General features: G+C 43.9%; 1 protein-coding gene across 3 annotated transcripts in view; it reads left to right on the forward strand.

Moving 5' to 3' along the window:
• CRACR2A (calcium release activated channel regulator 2A) overlaps positions 1 to 23321 on the forward strand; it is a 114546-nt gene that overhangs the window by 74735 nt on the left and 16490 nt on the right. For all 3 annotated transcript variants that reach the window (XM_054039459.1, XM_054039467.1, XM_054039449.1), the window contains exons 8-13: positions 7357 to 7544; positions 10924 to 10995; positions 12731 to 12776; positions 13682 to 13773; positions 15445 to 15772; positions 23012 to 23144. In XM_054039459.1, the coding sequence (XP_053895434.1) occupies positions 7357 to 7544; positions 10924 to 10995; positions 12731 to 12776; positions 13682 to 13773; positions 15445 to 15772; positions 23012 to 23144 (859 nt within the window). The remainder of the gene's footprint in view (positions 1 to 7356; positions 7545 to 10923; positions 10996 to 12730; positions 12777 to 13681; positions 13774 to 15444; positions 15773 to 23011; positions 23145 to 23321) is intronic.

Raw genomic sequence — 23321 nt, forward strand, 5'->3', positions numbered from 1 at the left:
TTTTAATCAAAACCAAATCTACCCATCGAGTTAATACACATCGTTCTATTGTGTTGTGTTGTTTGATGGGAGCACAGTGATTAATGCCGCAGCCCAGTGGTTCTCAACCCACAGTCCGTGGGCGGCTCATGGCCCAATCAGCACACAGCTGCAGTCCATGTAAGATCCTCAGGGTCATACAGGTAGTATATATATTGTGTGGATGCTGCCCACATAACACATAGAGAGCTGCAAATGCAGCCCACGCTGGTGAATAGGTTGAGAACCACTGTGTGTAACCTTTCCTCTGCTGAGACAAGAGCCAATTCCGATTGTGATTCAATTCACAAGCAGAGCTGGGTGAATATAGCAAAACATTGTCTGTGAGTATTCACGCGAATGTGCCAGTGAGTTTGCTTGGGCCGTGCTCGTGTCCCTTTCCTGTTTGCTCTTTGGGCAAAATTCACCCCAGTCCCACTTCCATCACTTCCATGGGATTTCAGTCAGGGACAGATGTACCCTCCCCGTTCAATGGGTGCACGCTACTGTCGTCAAGCAGAGCACTGATCACTCTCAGCAGCACCGTTTGCCCTGGCACTGCGTTCCTAATCCTGGCCCTGTGTGGCAGAAATGCTGGGGCGGGGAGGAAGAGGGGCTAGAGAGTGAGCTTTCTTCCCGCCCCCTGCCTGCTCCACTTTCACGTCACAGCAGCGGCTCCTGTCTCGCAGGGCTGGGCCTGGCTACCCACTCCAGGCATTGTGACTTGGCACATGGGGTCACAGCACCACTCGGGTTTGGCCCCTGGGTTTCATCATTTCTGTGGGTGCAACTGAATCCATGTACCCTTGGTAAAGCCACCCCTGACTGACATGGTGAATAGGCCTTGTGCTTGTCCTCCATGCAGGGATGTGAACAGTCACAGTCTTGCCTTACTTGCAAGAATCTCGCGGAAAGCAAATCTGAAACTTGCACTCTTGTGCATGTGCACTGGCAATGTTACATTTTACATGGGACAGGACACTGCTGTGGGCCAGGCTACCCAAAACCATATGCCAAAACCCCTAACTATTCTATTTATATACCTGCATGGTCCCCAGCCTTGTAATACCTGAGCACCTGGCAGAGAGCCAATAATACAATCAGACAAGCATGTGACTAGACACTCCACAGCCAGGCCTGCATGCTCGGAGGCAAATGCAATTACTTTATTGCTGACAGCAAAGATGACAGTGCAGAGATACCACTGTTCTGTATCCCTAACAGAAAAAGACAGACCAGCAAATGAAATGTATTTGGTCCTGATTTTTCACAGTAACTGAGTTGCCATTGACTTCAGTGGGAGCTGTGAGTGCTCAGTACTTCTGAAAATCCAGGCTCTTGATGCATTTTGAATGGGACAGGACACTATGAACCATAGAAAGGGAATGGTGTTCCTTTAACTTCTCACCAGAGCTCTGGTACAGAAGAAATTAATTAAGGCAAGGATCTGACTGCACCATCCACAAATAGGACCACGTGTGCAATTACTTGGTGTGAATATGAAGGGGGAAAATTAAATTTCAGCTGTTCATCCAGACAATATCTTTTACAGAAGCCTAATTTTTCTAGGTGGAAATGGACCTGTGCCAGGAAAGAAAGGGTATGAGCATTTCTAAAATTCCTTTATCATGTTATTCTGCTAACTCTGCCAAAACCGCTCCTCTCCCTGAGAGAACATAAGAACACAAGACTGGCCATACTGGGTCAGACCATCTAGACCAGTATTGTCTTCCAACAGTTGCTAGTGCCAGATGCTTCAGAGGGAATGAACAGAACAGCACAAGAGGTTTAGGGGTACTCAGAGCATGTGGTTGCATCCCTGACCATTTTGGCTAATAGCCATTGATGGACCTATCCTCCAGGAACTTACCTAATTTTTTTGTGAACCCTGTTATATTTTTGGCCTTCACAACATCCCCTGGCAATAAGTTTCACAGTTGACTGTGTGTTGTGTGAAGATGTACTTGCTGCTGTTTGTTTTAAATCTGCTGCCTATTAATTGATATCTCTACTTAAGTAAAACTTTTGATACTGTCTCACATGACCTTCCCATAAACAAATTAGAGAAATATAGCCTAGATGAACCTACTATAAAGTGGGTTCATAACTGGCTGGAAACAAGTACTCAGAGAGTAGTTATCAATGGTTCACAATTGCCTCAAAGAGCATATCAAGTGGGTTCCTGTAGGGATCTGTCGTGGGTCTTATTAATGTCATCATAAATTATTTAAATGACACAGGGAGTACTCTTACAACATTTTCAGACTATACCAAGCTGGGCGGGGTTACAAGCACACTGGAAGACAGAATTAGAATTCCGAATGATCTTGACAAACTGGAGACATAGTGTGAATTAAATAGGATGCAATTCAATAAGACAAATGCAAACTACTACACTTAAGAAGAAATAATCAATTGCATAAATACAAAATGGGAAATGACTGTTTAGGAAGGAGTACTGCAGAAAGGGATCTGGGAGTTATAGTGGATCACAAACTAAATATGGATCTTCAATGTAATACTGTTGCAAAAAAAAAGTGAACATTGTTCTGGGATGTATAATTGGGAGTGTTGTAAGCAAGACACAAGAAGTAATTCTTTTGCTCTACTCAGCACTGATAAGGCGTTAACTGGAGTACTGTGTCCACTTCTGGGCACCACACTTCGGAAAAGATGGACAAATTGGAGAAAGTACAGAGGAGAGCAACACAAGTGATTAAAGGTCTAGAACACATGACCTGCCAGGAAAGATTAAAAAAAAAAATGGGTCTATTTAGTTTGGACCAGAGAAGATGGAGGTGGGACATAATAACTGTCTTCAAGTATGTAAAAGTTTGTTATAAAGAGGAGGGTGATAAATTGTTCTCCTTAACGATTGAGGGCAAGACAAGAAGTAATGGGCATAAACTGTAGGAAGGGAGATTTAAGTTAGATATTAGGAAACACTTTCTAACTGTCAGGGTAGTTAAGCTATTGAACAAATTACCTAGGGAGGATGTGGAATCTCCATCACTGAAGGTTTTTAATAAGAAGTTAGACAAACACCTGTCAGGGATGGTCTAGATCGGGGTGGGCAAACTTTTTGGTCTGAGAGCCACATCTGGATGGGGAAATTGCATGCAGGGCCATGAATGTGGTGCTGGGGCAGGGGGTTGGGGTGCGGGAAGGAGTGTGGGGTGTGGGAGGGGGTGCAGAGTGTATGAGGGGGCTCAGGGCAAGGGGTTGGGGCAGAGGAGGGGTGCAGGGTGTACGAGAGGGCTCAGGGAAAGGGGTTGGGGTGCAGGAGAGGGGTGCGGACTGTGGGAGGGGGCTCAGGGCAGGGGGTTGGGGTGCAGGAGGGGTGTGGGGTGTGGCAGGGGGCTCAGGGTAGGGGTTAGGGTGCAGGAGGGTTGCGGCAGGGGGCTCAGGGCAGGGATTCGGGGTGCGGGGTGCAGGAGGTGTTCGGGCTGTGGGCTCTGGCCCAGCACCGCTTACCTGGAGCGGCTCTGGAGTGGTAGCAGCGTGCACTGGGGTCAGGGCAGGCTCCCTGCCTGCCTGCCTGCTCTGGCCCTGCGCCGCTCCCGGAAGTGGCCGGCACCATGTCCCTGTGGCCCCTGGGGGAGGGAGAGCAAAGGGCTCCACGCACTGCCCTTGCCTGTGGGTACCTCCCCCAAAGCTCCCATTGGCTTTGTTTCCCCATTCCCGGCCAATGGGAGCTGCGGGGGGCGGTGCCTGCAGGTGAGGGCAGCGTGCAGAGCAATCCCACAGGCCAAATCCAAAGCCCTGATAGGCTGGATTCGGTCCACGGGCCATAGTTTGCCCACCCCTGGTCTAGATAATACTTAGTCCTGTCCTAGATTTCTATGATTCATTAGGTGACCCTTGGTTCTTGTGTTATATGAAGGGGTAAATAACACTTCTCTATTCACTTTCTCCACACCAGTCATTATTTTATAAACCTCTGTCATAACCCCCTTAGTCATCTCTTTTCTAAACTCAATAGTCCAAGTCTTTTTAATCTCTCCTCATATGGAAGCCATTCCATACCCCTAATAATTTTTGTTGCCTTTTCCAATTCTAATATATCCTTTTTGAGGTGGGGTGACAAGAACTGCAAGCAGTATTCGAAGTGTGGGCATACCTTAGATTTATGTAGTGCCATTATGATATTTTCTGTTGTATTATATACTTCTTTACTCATGGTTCCTAACATTCTATTAGCTGTTTCTCACTGGTGCTGCATAATCAGCAGATGTTTTCATAGAACTATCCACAATGACTCTAAGATCTCTTTCCTGAGTGGTAACAACTAATTTAGAACTCATTGTTTGATACGTATATTTGGGATTATTTTTTTCCAATGTGCATTATTTTGCACTTATTAACATTGAAGATCATCTGCCATTTTGTTGCCCACTCAGTTTAGTGAAATCCCCTTGTAACTCTTCACAGTCAGCTTTAGACTTAGCTATTTTGAATAATTTAGCATTGTCTGCAAACTTTGCCACCTCACTATTTACCCCCCTTTTCAGATCCTTTATGAATATGTTGAACAGCACTAGTCCCAGTAAAGAGTCTATTTATCTTTTTCCATTTTTAAACTGTCATTTATCCCTACCCTTTGTTCCCTATCTTTTAACCAGTTACTGATCCATGAGAGGACCTTCCCTCTTATCCCATGACTGCTTACTTTGCTTAAGAGCCTTTAGTGAGGGACCTTGTCCAAGGCTTTCTGAAAGTCTAAGTACACTGCATCAACCGGATCACTCTTGTCCACATACTTGTTGACCTCTCTGAGAATTCTAATAGATTGGTGAGGCATATTTTCCCTTATAGAAGCTGTGCTGGCTCTTCCCCAACATATCATGTTCATCTATGTGTCGGATAATTCTGTTCTTTACTTTAGATTCAGCTAGTACTGAAGTTAGTCTTACCGGCCTATAATTGCCAGTCATTTGGTGCGCAGGCTAATTTAAGTGATACGTTACATACTACAGTTAGTAGTTCTGCAGTTTCATATTTGAGTTCCTTCAGAACTCTTGGGTGAATACCATCTGGTCCTAGTGACTTAGTACTGTTTAATTTGCCAATTTATTCCAAAACTATTTCTATTAACACCTCAATCTGGGACAGTTCCTCAGATTTGTCACCTAAAAAAATGGTGTGAGAATCTCCTTCACATACTCTGGGTGAAGACCAATGCAAAGAATTCATTTAAATTTAATGATATTATAGCTGCTATTACTAAGCAGTTTAGCAATATTCACCTTTTGGACCAGATCCTTTGCGCCACTTAGGACTAAATCAAGACTTGCCTCTCCCCTTGGGAGTTCCAAGTTAGCTGCTCCAAGAAGCAGTCATCTAGAAATTTATCTCTGGATCCTGTCCTGAGATAACATGTACCCAGTCAATCTGTGGATAGTTGAAATCCCCCATTATTACTGGGTTTTCTGTTTTAGTAGCCGCTCTAATCTCCCTGAGCATTTCACAATCACCATCCTGGTCAGGTGGTCAGTAGTTTATTCCTACTGCTATACTCTTTTTATCTAAGCATGGAACTTCCATCCATAGAGATTCTATGGTACAGCTTGGTTCATTTAAGATTTTTACTATATTTGACTATATTATTTCTGTCACATATAGTGCCACTCCCCCACCAGTGCAACCTACTCTGTCATTCTTATATATTGTGTACCCTGGTATTACCATGTCCCACTGATTATCAGCATTCCACCAAGTTTCTGTAATGCCTATTATATCAAAATCCTCATTTAACACCAGGCACTCAAGTTCACCCATCTTAGTATTTAGACTTTTAGCATATGTATACAAGCATTTATAAAATATGTCAATATTTACTGTACCAATGTATCAAAAGCTTCAAGCCTTCGCTTAGTTATAAAAGTTTCCCTCATTCACCCAGGGAAAGAAAACAATGCCTTGTAACTTGTGTGATCAAAACTATACAATGTAGCTCAACTTTCAATGGTCAGGTAATAGATACTCCTGGTGACTTGTTTGTGAGCCATCTGAAGAAACTCTTGCCTAGTTGTTTACACTCAACAGGGACCCATGATTGGAACAATAGAAGTGTTCAAGGCTGAGGTACAAGTTGGTAGAGGAACTGGGCAAAATTTTCTGGACAAATAGTCTTAGGTCAACTAAAACTATTCTTAAATTTGAGTCAAATTCAGCAGATGATTTCAGCCAGGAAAAAAACATCTAGAAAGTCAAATTGTTTCATTCTATAGAAACAAATGTTTCTGGATTTTTTTGGTTTAGCCACTGAACTGAAAAATCAATTATTCATTTAGCTCTAATTGGCAGAGCTGTGTAGGTAAAGCTGCCCACTCTGTCCCAGGAGCTGTCGGTCTCTGCCTTCCAAGAGCACAAAAATTCAGAGACATACAGAATTTGTGTTCCAATCCTTTCGTTCTCTGTGTCTGTCTCAAAGATTGATCTTGTGTCACTTTAAAGCTTGCAATGCACTTGACATCCTTTAAAAAACTTGTTTGCTAACAACACAAAACACAAGAAGAGCATTTATGTATTTCTGGATGGCATTTGCTGTCTATGATTTTAGTTCATAGTCCCTTTCCCCCACATCTTTCTCCTCCCCTGCTGCCACAGTTAGATGCTCTCCCACACTAGGGGCCTTTTGCACCACTAGACCAGCACACAGCACAAAGGGGCCATAAACTGACCAGATCAACCCAGATGAGAATTCTCTTGGTGTGAGGGAGTCCCCAGTGGTGAAGAGCTGGTGTAGTCAGCTGTAATTCTAACCCCTCAAGCCCTAGTGTAGGGGGTGAGAAAAAGCAGTAACAAGTCTAGAGCACCTCTTAGGTGGTTCTAAAAACTAAGGCAGGGCTCAGGTCAGCATAGAACTAGTCCCACAATCACCCTCTTCAAACCCTCCCCAATCCCCATCAGCTGCAGCCAGAGCTTACTGAGCACAGCTGACAATCTAGCCCTCAATACTGCTAAGTAGATATTACATGTATTACGTAACAGGCCCCATCTCCTAACGTAAAATAAATACGTGCTGCATTCAAAAAACCATGGACCAAACAAAGTTGCTACCCTGGCTCTCTGAACCTACTTTACCATTGCTGTTTCATCCAGGCAGTAGCAGGTTGAACCATTGTGCTACTCTTTTATACACACTAGGAGCTACTGTTACCTTCTTATCAAATTCTGTGCATTCTTTTCTTGCCTCCACTTTGGAGAACGAGTATAATTTTAAATGGGTTCATTTAGGTTTTACAATTTAAAAGCCTTCTTAATGCCAAGCTAAAATAGCTCAGTGAGTCAGAGGCATTTTCTCTTTTCCTTTTCTTCCCCTCCCACCACCTCTAGCTGGAGGGTCAGTGTAAGGAACTCCACAATGACAAACAGGAGACCAAAGTGGAGAACACCAAGCTGAAGCTAACAAACCAAGAGCTGCTGCAGGAACTGGAGCGAACGTCTCAGGAGTTAATAGTCGCCCAGCAACAATTACAGACGCTCCAGGAAGAGGCTTCAAAACTACATGAAGAAAAAGAAATGTAAGTGACAGCTGCCTGTGGCACCAGTATGCTTGCTTGAAGCGACAGCAAGCCTGATTCTCCACATGCACAGCACCTTGTGGAGGCACTTTAACACCTGTTCAAAATGCATGCAATGCTGATGGAGTAATATGTGAGGTCAGACCAATGCAAGAACTACAAACTTGGTTACAAACAAGATTGTCCATAGCCATAGCAGGCTGTTGTATCCCTGCTTTACCCTGTTTAAATTTCTCACATAAGGTGTTATGTACCTTGCTTCAAAGTGGTTAATGACAACTCTGCTGCCACCTTGCACTGTTGTGGGCTGTTGCTTCCCAGTTGCTGGGGGTCAGCCTGACATGCTGTCAAGTGTTTTTATATCGTTTGTATTAGCCATCATAAGAATGAGCTTGACTTTAGCTAACCATACAATATGGCCTTGGATATTCTCAAGCTGACCATATGTATGAGATGCCCAGATCAATTCAGTTGAGCTTTTATGAGTATGCTTTGAATGCCAGACCTCCAACAGTTATTGAGAATTGTAAAAGCACTACCAAAACACAAAAGTTTTACACCTGTTTTGAACTCACTCTTTTCACCAGCTACATATAGTGACTACAGACGGTTCAAGGTGGTAGAGAATCATTTCCACTTTTTGTACCATGTTTATTTAAATATTATTATTTTGCTTTAAGGAAGCAAATTCTTCGTGCTGTGTACTAAAATAGATAACATTAATAATATTGCACACCACAACATAGGGAACCAGATCCTGAGCTGTGCCAGCTGCACAGAAGAGGTGGGCAAAACTGTCATTTGTTTCTTGATTTTCTTGACTCCAGAGGAGCAGAACAAGGCCTGTGCAACACTTAAGTCCATTTAAAGGAATATTTATTAGAGCTGGTGAAAAAATTTCCACTGAAACTATTTTTCAACAGAAAATTGACTTTTTCAATTCAGCAGAATTGTCATGAAAAGTGCCTGCTTTCTGAAGAAAATTTCAAGTTTTCATTAAAACAAATCGGAAGACCTGAAAGCCAAAAAGTATTTTTTTGGCTGAAAACCAAAATATTTCTGCCGAAATTTGATTGAGAAATGCCTTTTGGTTCCCCCTGGGAATTGTAGTTTGGCTGCCTCGGAGACCATTCTCCTCTATTGGGTGGATTTTTTGGTCATACTACATTTCCCATGATTCATCATGGCTATGGGACTGCCATAATGCACCATCTTCCCTAATCAAGAGAGGAGACCATGGTGGAACATGCAAAATGTAGTCCAACCAGCGAGCTCAGCCTATAGAGGAAAATGAAAGCATGAGCCACTCGAACTGCAGTTCCCTGGAGATATTGTGGCAGCATTTCAGAGTTTCTGTTTTCAGCTGAAATATTTTGGATTTCAATTTTTTGGATAAAACTCAAAATTTTCTGCAGGGAAAAACATTTTCCAGCCAGCTCTAATATTTAGGGGATGGAAATTGGAGGGAAGTGAAACACAAGTCTTGTGTTGTCCCTCTGCAGTGGACAGGGCCGGCTCTGGCTTTTTTGCCTTGGGCCGTTCTCCCCGACCGGCCGGAGCGCCGGGGGGAGGGCGGCGAGCCCGGCCGGGGCTCCGCTCTCCCCAGCGGCCGGAGCCGGAGCACCGCGCCGCGCCGCCCCCCTCCAGGTGCCGCCCCAAGCACAAGCTTGGTGGGCTGGTGCCTGGAGCCGGCCCTGGCAGTGGAGTAATTATACCTTAATGCTGGAAATTTTAGAAGGGTTCAGATTTTTACCACTAGGGACAGATTTTCAAGAGTTTAGCTCCCATATGGGTACCTAAAAAACACCCTAAGTGTCACAGTAGGCGCAGCTAGGTGCTGAGTACTTTTTTGAAAGTCTGGTCCCAACTGCAGATCCTGAGCACTTGAAAATCTGGACGCTAAATGAAGGCCAGCTACAGGCCTCAAATTCTCTTTCCATGAGCATTTATTCCTAATGAGTCTTACCTCCCACTAATATTCATGAAAAACAATCAGAGAAAGTGTGCACATTGCTAAGCTAAATTGGATTCAGAATTAGCAAAAGTTTCATGACTATTTCTTCCCGAAATCCAATCATTTCAGCTGCAGATAATGTAACTCAGTGCTGGGAACTCAGCACCTCTCAGGGTGGGGCATCATCTTGGACTAAATAGTGTTTCCTCTCTTCAGAAGGCCATTGGTCCAAACTCTACTTAGTTATTGCTAATTTAATCTGTTTTGAACATATGAGGAGTATTCCTTTGACTATAGCCACCCAGAGCCAAGCCCATTTCAAACACAAGGGCCAAATCCTCAGCTGATTTTTGTTGGCTGAGGGTCTAGCTCTGAGTTTCGCATGCTGCCTCATTTTTGTATGATTCATTTATAGTTTTGAAGTGAACAATGGCAGTATTTCTCCCCTTTCCCTCCCCCTCCCCCGCAAGACCATTTCCTCTTTGAAGGGCCTCACTTATGAGCTATAGAACAAAGGCAGTGTTGCAATCAGTTGCAGGCTGATTCCAAAGGAAGTGAGGAAACCAGCAGGAAATCGGTGAGTGGTATCTCAGCTGCTCTCCATTCTTGTGGTCAAACTACTGAACGATGATGATGATTTTAAGTTTGTAAAGCACTTTTTATTCCAAAATACTTTATGGAATTAGCGGTGGATCATGCCCAGCTTTCCCTGCAATGGTGTGGCTCAGCATTGCCCCCAGGGCAGGCCAGAGACTATAAGGCACAACTGAGCTGTTAAAAGCTGATCTGCTGTTCAGACCACACACAGGTAGCACTTCACACACCATTAAAAGGCAGAAAACAACATGGACCAAACCCTCAACTGGTGTAAATCCATGCAGCCCCATTGAAATCAGTGGGGATACTGATTTGCATCATCTGAGGATCTGACTCCATGTGTTTAATGCTGCACAACAGTTTAGGTCAGGAAATGGAGAGGAATAATATATCCAATAAGGGAAAACTGGGTTAGCCAAATGTCATTACCTGTATTGAAACTTGGCCAGCATAGGAAAGTTAACCCCTCTAGCCTTGTGAAAAGTTTCATGGGATCTTTAATGATCACAAGTGATTAGGACCTTAATTTTAAGTCTTATCTGAAAGACACCAGTATCACAGTGTAGTAAATTGACTGGATGAAAATCCTAAAAAGGTCAATCTTCTAACTCCTTGGTTGTTAGTTACTACTGGTAGAACCTAACCAAAAAAAAGTGAGACTAACCTGATCATGCAGTCGTTAGGTGGCTGAGCTCCGTTGATGTTATTGACGGGTTAGCCAGAGTCAGGAATGCAAAACTGAGCCTAAAGTGGCATTTTCTAAGGGTTGTAGGAAGCAGCCTATAACTACTATGTTAAAATGTCTTTCTTTGTTTCCCTCTGTTGTAGGGAGGTATACAGGGTGACAGAAACTTTAGAGCGAGAGAAGTCAGGACTCCTTAAGCAGCTGGATTTCTTAAGGTAACACACACAATCATTTGCAGGATTTCTTGCATTATCATTATAAAACTATGTGTTTATTTTAAAGCTCGTAAACTATGACCCCAAACCTAGCAGAAATGCCATTTTGGGATGAATCCCAGCATATAGAAATTCCTCAGTGGCCTAGAGAGAGTGGAATATCCTTACAGCATCTGTCCTGTCAGAGCTCCCTGCCCCCCACCAGAGGGGGCCTGCCAAGGAAAGACGGGTTTTGTCAGGGCATGCTGCACTGTGGCTATTCTGTGCTGTGGAATAATATCTAGGAGGCTATTTCAGCCAAGTGCAGGTCAAAACAGTTGTGAGGCTGCCCTGACTTTGTAGTGGGCCAGACCTTGGATACAGGAGATTCAAAGGCAGCTTAAAGCTCCTTTTGCCTTTCATTGCTGCACCAAGTGTAGTTCATTCAGAATAGAGACTGTTAGTTTAAATATATATATATATAATAGATATGGCTGATTTTCTGCCTAACATTTTTATATTAGTATAATGCCAGCATTGGAAGCTAGTTCTGGGCACTGTTTAATGTCCTTTGTAATGTGAAATAGTATCTAATATAAATATTATCACTTGATTTTTGTTACTAGATTATTCAATTTATATGAGCTAATTATATGTGCATTTGAGCAATAGTCTTTCATCCAATGTGCATTTAAAAATATTTCAGATGGACTCATGTACAATTACATCAGAGGCTCCCAAATTGTAGTCTGAGACCCGCTGTTGGTTTGCAGTGCATTTGCCAATGTACAGCACTCTGTCCCCCTCCATTGGTGATTGGGTCACAGATAGAGGTTGATGAGCCTGCTAGAACTTTGGCTAGCTGACCTGGGTCTTTCTTTGAGCCAAGGCAATAGTAGACCCATTAACCTCTTTGTGTGACCCAGCCGCCATGAGAAAGTGACAGAGTACCATCCAGAGTGGGTGTGGCTTAGATCTGCAGAGAGCTGGCTTGTCACATGGAACACCTCTTCTCCGTTATTTCCAGCAGCTAAATCGCATTAAGAGAAGCTGAACACATTTGTTATTTTCTTAAAGCTTCTCTTCTACATCAGCAATCACGGTAGTTGTCACAGGGATGTTAGGTGGTCATGACAGGTCTATGCAGCTGTGGTTGGGAGGGCGTGCACCAAACAAGCTCTCTATTAAGATCTATGGAAAAGTTTGAAACCCCTTGATTCAGAGTAAATGAAGAAATATTGTTCATGGTTTTTTTCCACGTTAGAAGCTTTTGCTTTGACATTTTTAGATTGAGAACCAGATGGTCTAAATTAGTGTAGTCCCCACTGAATTACACCAGCTGGGGATCTGGCCCTGTGATAATATAGATGAGTTAAAGTCAAAGTTGGAAAACAGCAGAATGGAGACAATGCACTTCAAGAGGGCAGATTTGATCAGATGCAGAGAATTGGTAGGTAAGATCTAGTGGGAAGCAAATCTAAGAGAAAAAAGAATTCAGGAGAGGGGAGGTTGTGGAATCTCCAGCACTAGAGGTTTTTAAGAACAGGTTAGACAAACAGGGATGGTCCAGATAATACTTAGTCCTGCCTGAGTGCAGGGGACCAGACTAGTTGACTTATCATTTCTATGATTCTTTGGAAAAATATCAACGTAAAAGTATATTAAAAACATTAAAGTAAAAACCCAAAGATCTGGGTTTGATACTAAATTTCTACCATAGTTTGCTGGTTCTTTTACTTGTTTCCTTTCCTTACAGAGAAAGGAACAAACTTCTCAGAGATGAACGAGACATGTTTTTACAGGTACACAAATACCATTTTATAACTCAGAAGTTATCAAACAGAGATCAGAATGGTCTAAAATACGGGGACCAGAATGTTGTAGGAGGGAAGAGATTCTTGTGTCATTCCTCTTCCCTTCCGCACTCGCCACCTTCCCAGTTAAAAGCAAGATTTATGGCAACAAAAGGTATTTATTAAATAAAACTGGAAGCCAAATATTTAGGTTACTAAAACTCCTGCTATTTTAGGGGAAGGGAATGAATACTAATGAACCTAGTTTATAAGACACTAAGGAGACAATCAAGAGGGAATGAGAGAATCTTCAAATGGAACAATTAAAATTCAAGTGTTTATCTATCCAATCAACAGTAATCTCTTTAAACATGTATACATCAGTGCAGTATCCGAGTACTAAACAAAGAGTCCTATCCTCCTGCCAATGGATACAAGTCAGTCCCATTGACTTTGTATCCTGCAGCAGGAGACTAGGTCCCCAGGACCTGAGAGATCATGGCTTCCTTTTCTCTACTAAAGATAATTCAGAATTATGATGTCTAATCATTTGCAGAGGTGGTCTGTGTTTCCTTTCTCTCCAAGAAGGAGTGACACTGGGTCAGATTATCAGCTGGTATAAATCCGCATAGCTCTGTTGGTTTCATTTATTTCAGTGGATCTCGGCTGATTTACACTGGCTTATGGTCTGGGCCACTGGGTCTATAAGGAAGATTAATTGTTGTAGAATCAGGATTTTCCATGTTTTTATTTATCACTCAAGATTTTGAACCATTTGCCTCTCTGCTAATCCGTCAATTACTTTCTGTCGCTCCCATCACTGTATTATCTAAACACTAGCAACAAATAGACTGTTTTATTAACCATAATGAATAGCAAGAGTAATTAATAAAATAAATAATATATTTCTGCAGAAAAGTAAAACAAATGCTCCAAAAGCCAACTGGAAAAAAAGATCAGGATCTATCATTGGCAAATATGTAGAGGGAAAGGCATCACTTAAGAGGTAAGGACTTAATTTTGCTATTTGGCATATGTTTGACAGTTACAGGGAAAGTGCACAAAAGATGTAGAATGCTTATTTCACCATGATTGTTCGTGAAACCACTACAGCTTGGAATTGTAAGTGTAATATTGATATTGCATCGATCTCTAAGGTGCCGATTAGTATGTCATCTGAGTATCTGTGATGGGGGCAGATAGGCCCAACACCGGCAACAAGCAGCTTAATGAGGCAGATAGACTCCACACTGGCTATAAAAGGATTAAGGAGAGACTGTGATCCAGCTGACCTCACCCTCCTATGCCTCTGGCCAATGTCAGGTGTGGAGAGGGGAGTTAAAAGGAGGACATCTAGTCCAGTTGAGGGCTGACCAGGAAGGAGAGCAGAGCTCTGCTACTTCTCTCAACAAGGCAAGTCTGGCTGTAGTCAAGAGCATAAGGCAGCTTGCTAAGTGGATAAACCATTTGGGGGATGGGATGACTAGGCCCAGGAAGATGGACATGAAGGGACTAAGGACATGCAAAGACAAGCCCGGAGCAGAAGGGTAGCGTCCTGCCAACAAATCTTCAGATGCACCTGATTTTTAGTTCACTGTTTTTTGTCACTTTTTGTTTTGTCGTCTAACACACTGGAAGTGGTAGGACTCCAGTGTGCCTTAGCTGGAGTGGTTAAGGCACCATGGCACCAGATCTGCGAGGGGTGACATAATCATCAGGGACCTGCAGTAGCGGAATCATCCCCGACAGGCTGCCTAGACAATCCAGTTACCGAGCTCTTTTAAAAAATTAGAAATCTAGGGTCAGATCTTCAGCTACAGCTAATACACTGACCATGCTGTTTGGGCATAGGTAGATTGTGGGAAAGCCGAAGCCAGTCCAGTACCTGGTGTTACTTGGATCAGCATTAATGTGGCATGATATCTTCAGGAACTTCTGCTGGAGGAGTGCACCTCCACGGCACCCCTTACTGCAGATAGTAGTCGACTACCTGGGATGCATAAGAACATGGGATAGATAGAAGACATAAAACCATGGAGAATTTAAATCTGAATTATGTGATCATAAATATGAAATAAATGGAAACAAGATTAAGGCCTCCATGTCATATTAACAAGCTTCTTTTGGGCAAACAAAGAACCTGGGAAGAGCAGTAAAATGTCACCTTGGGGATAGGGACCACAGCAAGAGTCTGAAAGAATACGGGCATGCAGCTAGTATAAACGGGCATAGCTCCATAGCTTTCAATGCTGATTTATACCAGTTGAGGATCTGGCCTGTACTGCTCAAGCCAGAATTAAGTTGCAGATGGAAAGTTTTGTTCATTCTAATCTCACCATTTTAGGATGAGCCTAAATCCACTGTTGTTCATCTCTGAATTTTCAGTTAAAATATTAATATTTGTTATATTACCTTCTGTATGGGTTACATATGTATTATACTGATTTTATACAAACACTCATATAATAGATGTTTGACTTACTTTTCAAAAGTCAATTGATTGTACAGTCTAACTCTTCTCTATATAATAGATAGTGTAATGGACCTGATTGTGCATCCTGTTACATTTAATTTAAGTCAGGAGTAACTCCACTGGATGGAATTACACCAATGTAAATGAGATAAGAATTAGGCCTAATGTTGTCTTGTAACCTACTTATATCTGATCTTTATCTAGCCAATCCTCCGAAGAAGATGATGTTTTCAATAACTTAACAAGGAGGAGGAATTCTATTGGTTTGAATGGATATCTTTCTTCAGAATCTGACCATGGTACTAATGGGGGCATGACTCAAACAAAACAACTGCAGAGAATAATCTCCATTGAAGAAGATCCCTTACCCCAGCTTCTTGAGATGCCAGTTGAGAAGCAGTACAGCAAGTGGACAGAAGAAAATGACATCTCCCCAGAAAAGGAAATGGATGAGAAGCAAATTGTGACATCTTTAGACCACACACCATTGTCTCTCAGAGAGCAACCAGTAGGGAAAGAAACACAATCAAATGTAAGGGAACAACTTACTTTAAATGGAGGTGGAGGGTATCATGTAATAAATTAATGTCACAAGCCAAAATCATTTGGCTTCCCTTTTGTAGACACAAGTTCCACCTATACAATTTGGATGCACATTTTGACACCTCTAATTGATTTGTTCATGCAAATCTGATTACTTAGGCCTCTGGCTACTTGATTGCATAAGGTACTTAAATGCAGATTTGTGCCTAAAATTCGTTTTGAAGGTGCAAAACAGGGAAGCCAGGCATCCGCTGAAAATATACCCAAGAATTATGATAGTGAGGAACCGAACAATTGTGTGAATTAAATTATACATTTTGTATAATTGCATGAGGCCATTTCTTACCATCTTTGAGATCCTAATCAGGTCAGCACCAAATCAAGGTACTAAAGGTGATTATGGAAAAATCTCACTGGATATGTTCAAAGTGGAGACGCAACAGACAGCCAAATATAAGGGACTGTTTAGGAACATTGAAATCAGACCTAATGATGATACTGGGAAATGGGACTAGAGGATCCACTAAAGGTAGGGTTACCATATTTCAACAATCAAAAAAGAGGACGGGAGGAGCCCCGCCCTAGCCCCGTCCCTGTCCTGTCCTAGCCCCGCCCCTGCCACTCCCTCCCACTTTCTGCCCCCTCAGAACCTCCAACCCTCCCCCCCACGCCTTGTCCCCTGACTGCCCCCTCCTGGGACCCCTGCCCCTAACTGCCCCCCCAGGACTCCACCCCCTACCTAAGCCTCCCTGCTCCTTGTCCCCTGACTGCCCCCTCCTGAGACCTTCCCCACATCCTAACTGGCCCCCTAGGACTCTACCCCCTACCTGTCCCCTGACTGCCCCAACCCTTATCCACACCCCCACCCCCAGACAGACCCCTGGGACTCCCATGCCCCATCCAACCACTCCCCACCCCCTGACAGCCCCCCCCAAAACTCCTGACCCATCTAAACCCCTCTGCTCCCTGTCCCCTGACTGCTCTGATCCCTCTCCCCACTCCTGCCCCCTGACAGCCCCCCCCAGAACTCCCAAACACCCCCTCGCTCCTTGTCCCCTGACTGCCCCCTCCTGGGACCCCTGCTCCTAACTGCCCTCCAGAACCCCACCCCCTACCTAAGCCTCCCTGTTCCTTGTCCCCTAACTGCCCCCTCCTGAGACCCCCCCACCTGTACTCTGACTGCCCAAAACCTTGCACCCCCAACCCCCAGACAGCCCCCCCCTGAACTCCTGACCCATCCAACCCTGCTCCCTGTCTCTTGACTACCCCCCCCCAGAACCTCCCTGCCGCTTCTCTGACCCCTGGCCCCCTTACTGTGCTGCAGAGCAGCGCGCTCGACAGCGGGGGAGGGGAGCAGGGTCGGAGCTCCAGACTGCCGGAGGCCGAGGCGACGGCCGGCGATCTGTGAATGCAGGGCGGGGGGAGGGAGGGAGAGGAGGGGAGTGGTCTAAAGTTGCAGGGGAGAGGAGGGGGGAAGTGAAGGAAGGGCTCTGGCTGCCGGAGCCCGTGCAAGTGGCACCATCCGGCCGGCTGCCCTGTAAGCCCCGCACACTCTGCATGGGGGGCGGGGGAAGTCTGGACATTGACAGATTCCCCCTGGACGCTATTTTTAACTGAAAAAAGCCGGACATGTCCGGGGGAATCCGGACGAATGGTAACCCTAACTAAAGGGTAGAGCTGGACAAAAAAGAGGAAGCTTTGTGACCATGTACCTGGAAAATTTGTCATTTTTTTGGTCAAAATTTGAAATTTTGATTAAATTTGGAACAAGTTTTTATAGCTGATGGGGAAAAAATGGGATTTTTTTTTTTTTTTTTTGCAAAACTTTATGCGAAAAATGTACCCTGCTTTTTTGGGACAAAATGCAAACAATATTTTTCACTGAAAAATCAAAATTCAGAAAATTTCTTCTAGCTCTACTCTAATGTTCATATCAGAAAACTGAACTGTGTGCACAGTCCAGACTTTATAAAATAATATCCAGGAAAGGGCGACTCTGCAGTCAAAAACCTTACTCAGATTCTTGCTCCCTTGTAGCGTACTAGCTAATTTTAGCAGAGCTATGACGTGTCATCCATTGCTTGATTCCTGAACTATATATTAAAAAGATTAAGGTATGGAAAAATAGGTATACTCAGTCTTAATTATATAGCTTGCTCTTCTAAAAGAAAGAAGTACTATGCACATCTTTAAAACGATCATAAAATGATGCCATGATTACATAATAACGTTTATAATTGGCGCACTTTGTTACAAAGTATAACCTAGGTAGAGAAATGCCTTTCCATTAAAAAAAGGAAAGCTGATCAAAACTATTTAGATCATTAATGTGATATAGCCACGAGGTACTTTGTACTGTTCTCAAAATAGAAGTATCCTCAATTACTGGGTATTACTTACTCTGAACAGCTGGATCTTTCCTTCACTTATGATCCAGTGGACCTTTTACAGAAGAGAGCTACTGAACTCACTAGCTACTTCAATAATAGTAAGATGTCCTAGCACTAGTTAGCTGTCAGAAAGTGTATATTAAAGACTTAAATCAGAGAATTAGCTTATTAGTGACATTAAATGACTATTGGAAAATCTATTAGCTGGTTTCTTAATATTTTAAGTTCCTAGTATCAATTTATTTAAGATTGCTCAGGATTTCTCTCAAGTCCTTTATATTTTAGAAAAGAGAGTCAGTAATTTTACTCAAGAAGTAGCACAGTCTAGTGGCTCAGCCACATGGGTAGGATTCAGGGGATCGTGGTTCTATTCCCAGTTGTGTGACTGACCTGCTGGGTGATTCTAGCGCAGTGATTCCCAACTATTTACCATTGTGGCCCACAATGTGTGATGTGGGCGGCATCTAACTACCTATATGGCCCTGAGGATGGGCTGTAGCTGTGTGCTGATTGGGCTGCAAGTGGCCCACAGGTTGAGAACCACTGTTCTAGGGCAAGTCACTTCCCCTCTTTGTGATTCTGTTTTCCCTCCCACGGCTTTGTCGGTCTTGTCTATGTAGAGCGCAAGATCTTTGGGGCAGGCACTGCCTCATGCTGAGTGTTTGTACTGTGCCTAGCCCAATGGGACCCCAACCTCAGCTGGGGGTTCTAGGATCTAGAATGAATATCTGTGCCAAAATTTTGCCCTCACATGGGTACATTGGCATCCATTAATATCAATGACAGCTATTGATGTGCATCCAAGGGATGAATTTGGCCCCACTGGTGCTTTTTATATACTAGCCCAGCTCACTTCCAGTAAAGCACTGTCCCATTATAGCCCTACAACCCCAGTACTGGAGGTCACGCAGAACCTCCTCACCCAGCAGGCTCCCTGGGAAGCATGGTTCAGGGCAGAGAGCATGCCCTCTGCTATATCTCATAAGAGGCTGCAACACATGTTTCCCTGTATGGTCAAACAAGCCTGCTGACAAGTGTGGAGGGTGGGAGCCCAGGACACTGTCTTCTTCCTGCTCCCTTTGAGGTGAATACCACCCCAGGCAGGGCGCTAGCAGTAAGCAGTTCCTGTACTGAGTGGAGCCTAGAGGTTGCGAGTGTGACCAGAGCCGGCCTGTGAGGCACAGGGTGTGTAGGGGGGGAGGGTTAGATGCTCTTAGTGCTTCCCCTGTCCCTTTGTCCACCTACTCAGAGCAGCCACAGTCTGGCCCTGAAGTCTATTTCAGTTTGTTTTTCTAGTTTAGCTTTACATTTCCCAAGCAATGGAACTTTCCATTCTTCCCTGGGGAGACCTCTCCATAGCCTCAGAGATGGCACAGTCAAGGCATTTAAACTGCAGCAGCCAGCCACTCTGATCTCATGCTATCCACTGCTAGGACTCTGCCTCCCTTTCCCTTCTGGCTTTTCCCACCAGCACTGGCAGCAGAGCTGGGGGCATTGTTGTTCCATCAGTGAGGGCCCCTACAGCCTGCTGTCTGTGCATGCAGACTCCCTCTGGAGTCTGTTAAAGCTGCAGAGGAGGAATTGCTCCTGCCACTGCACCATAAGTTTCAAGGAGTCCCCTGGGGGATGTCCCTTGAAGAGTGGTTGTCCCCCTCCTTCTCCAGTCGATTTCATCCCATATTATGCTATACAGTGGATCTTCAATATAAATGCCATGCACGGTCTAGAGGTGACTATGTTATGGGGGCAGAATTATACCATGTAGTCATATAGCCCTCCCCTAAGGCCACCCACGCCCTGTTCTCAACAATGAAACCCTTCTGTTCTCCACTCTGCCTTGGGGAGGGGAGCATCGAGACCTAGATGTTTTTAATTCCCTAGCGTTTGCTCTCCTGAAGTCTAACACTCTTATGTTGATACGTTCTGTGGTCCCAGCCCTTTCTGCACTGAGTACAAAGAGCTCCGGGTCGCTGGTAGTAAGTTTCCCTAATCACCTGACATTCTAAATCAACTCTGAGAGCTCCTTATCAGAAGGGTGGTAGAGCTTGTGTAAATCAGTTCTCTTCTAGAAATGAATGAGTCTTTTTCATTCCCGGGTTATCATGTCCCAAGCACAGATGGAAAGTTTCTCAGAGAGGGCACTGAGGCAGTGCAGTGTGCCAGCAACCTCCGCATTGCTGAAGGGCCTAGAGCTGGGCAGCCCATCTTCAAAGCGGGTGGCACTGGCTGGGATGTTGTAGCTAGAGTGCCCAAGGATGTGCTGAGGCAACCTTTTGTGGGGACACAGTTAGAGATGAAAACTATGCTCTCAATCCAAAGCCCATCGTCTGCACTCCCTCTGGTGAATCATCTAAGGAGCCGCAAGCCAGGCAGACACAGTTAGGTACAGTTCTCCCCTCTCTGCTCCAATAAGATGGAATGGACTCAGGTCCATTGAGTATATGCCTTCCGCCCCACACATTTTTATTAAATCTGCCAAAAACCGACATATGTGACTTTGGTTGTGAGCTGTGTGTAGGAAGGTCATGAACAGCACATGACATCAAGATCAAAATCTGAGACCCATATTGTAGTCCTAAGAGAAATTTATATTCCAATAGCATATGGCAAAGTACCTTTCCAATTCAAGATCTAATAATCTGGGGAGAGTTTGTAACTTGTTTCTGCAGATCAGAGGTCATTGGGATGGGGGAAGACATTTTGCCCACTGGACAGACTGGTCAGTCCTTTCAGGGCATAGAGTTAGACTTCGGGTGCATCCAGCAGGGAGTCATCTGAAGCCAAGAGTTCAACAAAAAACAGCATGAGGCATTAGCAGCTGCATCTCCTTTGCAGCTTGCATGGCTGGAATCACTATCAATAGCTGTTGGATGGCTCAGTCCTGTCATAAGTATTCAGCTGGGGATGAAGAGGCTCATCTTTATGCTCGGTTTAGACGTGGCATTGGAGCCATATGTTTGATTACAAAGGTAGGTTTCCCTCATGAGTGGGCCGGATGCATCTCATAGGGAAATGGCTGACTGGGCAATCGGTGGGTTGAGCCAAGATCCAATGGTGCTCTCAGGCTGTTAACTCTGCCAATTTGTGTGTGGCCACTGAGGACGAGATTTTTGATGCTGGTTAACTGAGCTACTGTTATGACCTAATAGAGATGCAGTTTAGGGCCTTCCAGTCCAAGCTTGGGTGGGCAGCTGTCTGTGTGTATGTGTGTGTGAATGTTATTTCCCAGCACCCAGATTACACACACACACCATGATGATTGCTGTTGGAAATAGGATAGAGGCTCAGGGTGATTTTCAGCAGATTTGAGAAATTGCCTTACATTTATAGAAGCGTGCATATTGCTAAAAGCCTAAAGATGCAATGCAGTTTGAGTTTTTAATCTAAAAGGATAAGGGAGCGATGCGATAAGAGATCTCTGCACAGTTATAACAATGGCTGTTATTCTAACACATGAAGATAGCTAGCTAGATAGATATTTGCTCCAAATGTTGACCCCGGTGAATGGATTTCTTACAGTTAAGGGACACAACGGAGGGCTTTTTCTCTAGTACAAATACAACTATTTTTTCCCAGGATAATTCAGTATTTTCTTCACAGCAGTACAGAATATTGGGTGGGCTGGATTTCTACCGTGCATTGAAGGGAACACCAGGCAGGCTGCCTGCTGGAAGATCTGGGCCAGCCCCCAGCACCCTTGTGCATATGTTGGAGTGCTCACTTTACATTATAGGGGGAATCACCCTGCCTCTTTTTCTACAGAATTAGTATCATGCTCCCCACCTCGCCTTCCCCCTTCAGCCTCTCCATCCTAGAGCATCAGGATGGTTCTGGCCCCCACTGCAAACTCACTGGTGCTGCTCCATTTTTCCCTAAACCACTGCAGCTGAAAATACAAGGGAAGGGATTTGGGAATAATGATGTACGTAAAATAGAGCAGAAATAGTCTTCTCCAGTATTCCCACTCAGTTTAATCTACAAAACATGGATAATTCCCTCATACTTGAGAAGCTAAGAGGTTATCACCTTCACCCTGCCAAAGATTAATAGCTTAATTAACCGGGCCTGATTCTCCTCTCATTTATAACAGGTATAAATCAGGAAGCTCCTGGATCTACACCAGTAGCAACTGAGAGCACAATCAGACAATACAAATTATAAAACAGCTTATAAATTTGCTTGTGTTCTCTAGGTAAAGACACACAGTCTATGATATGCATAAAGTTTAGTGTGGGGCGGCTCTGAACAGAGCTGTGCAGAGCTTGTTGTTTTGGACTTACAGGAGTAAATGCAAACCTTTTTGTTTCAGCTCACATGGGGCTTGCACCCCAAAATTTGGCTGAGAATCAGATAGAATTGCTAAGGTCATGGACTTATAAAATCAGCAGGAGAGCTGTATTTTTTTCTGTTTTGCACTAAAAAGAAAATTATGTTGACTTAAAAAATTGAGCTCAAAGATGCTAGAAATTCTTGGGGAAAAAATACAACTTTGATCAAAATTCAATACTTCACCCCTTCTGTTATGTGACAAAAAGGCTCACAATTCACAGCTAACAACTCAACAGAATCTTCCACTAAAACCAAGGGAGGCAAGACTGGACATTACTAATATCATTAAGGTAAAAAACAAACAAAACTCTTAAAAAAAAAAAAAAAAAAAAAAACCAACCCAACCAACCAGACAAAAAACTCGTAAGGTTATTTCATAAGTCACCAAGAAGAAAGGGTACAGCCTCAATTTTTTTCCCCTTTGCAGGTCATCTTTAAGTCTTTACAAATTGGAAAAGGCAACAGAGTTAGAGTTTAAATTGTCAACTAACTTTTGTGCTTGTTTGAAGGAGGAGAGAATATACTCTGCCCCTGATCGCTTATTCAAGATTGTTTTTGTGGGCAATTCAAGTGTGGGAAAGACTTCGTTTTTAAGGCGATTCTGTGAAGGCCATTTTTCCCCAAACACATCTGCTACCGTAGGTAAGTTTAAGAAACATTATGATGATGATGATGATTACAGTGGTACCTAGAGGCTCCAACCAAGACTGTGGCCCTGTTGTGCTAGGTGCTGTACAAATGCATAGTGAGAGAAAGTCCTTGTCCCAAAGAGGAGAAGCAAAGGGATAGAGAAGTGATGTTACCTGAGGTCACAGAGCA

Source organism: Malaclemys terrapin, chromosome 1 (assembly GCF_027887155.1).
Source record: "Malaclemys terrapin pileata isolate rMalTer1 chromosome 1, rMalTer1.hap1, whole genome shotgun sequence".
Lineage (NCBI taxonomy): Eukaryota > Metazoa > Chordata > Testudines > Emydidae > Malaclemys > Malaclemys terrapin.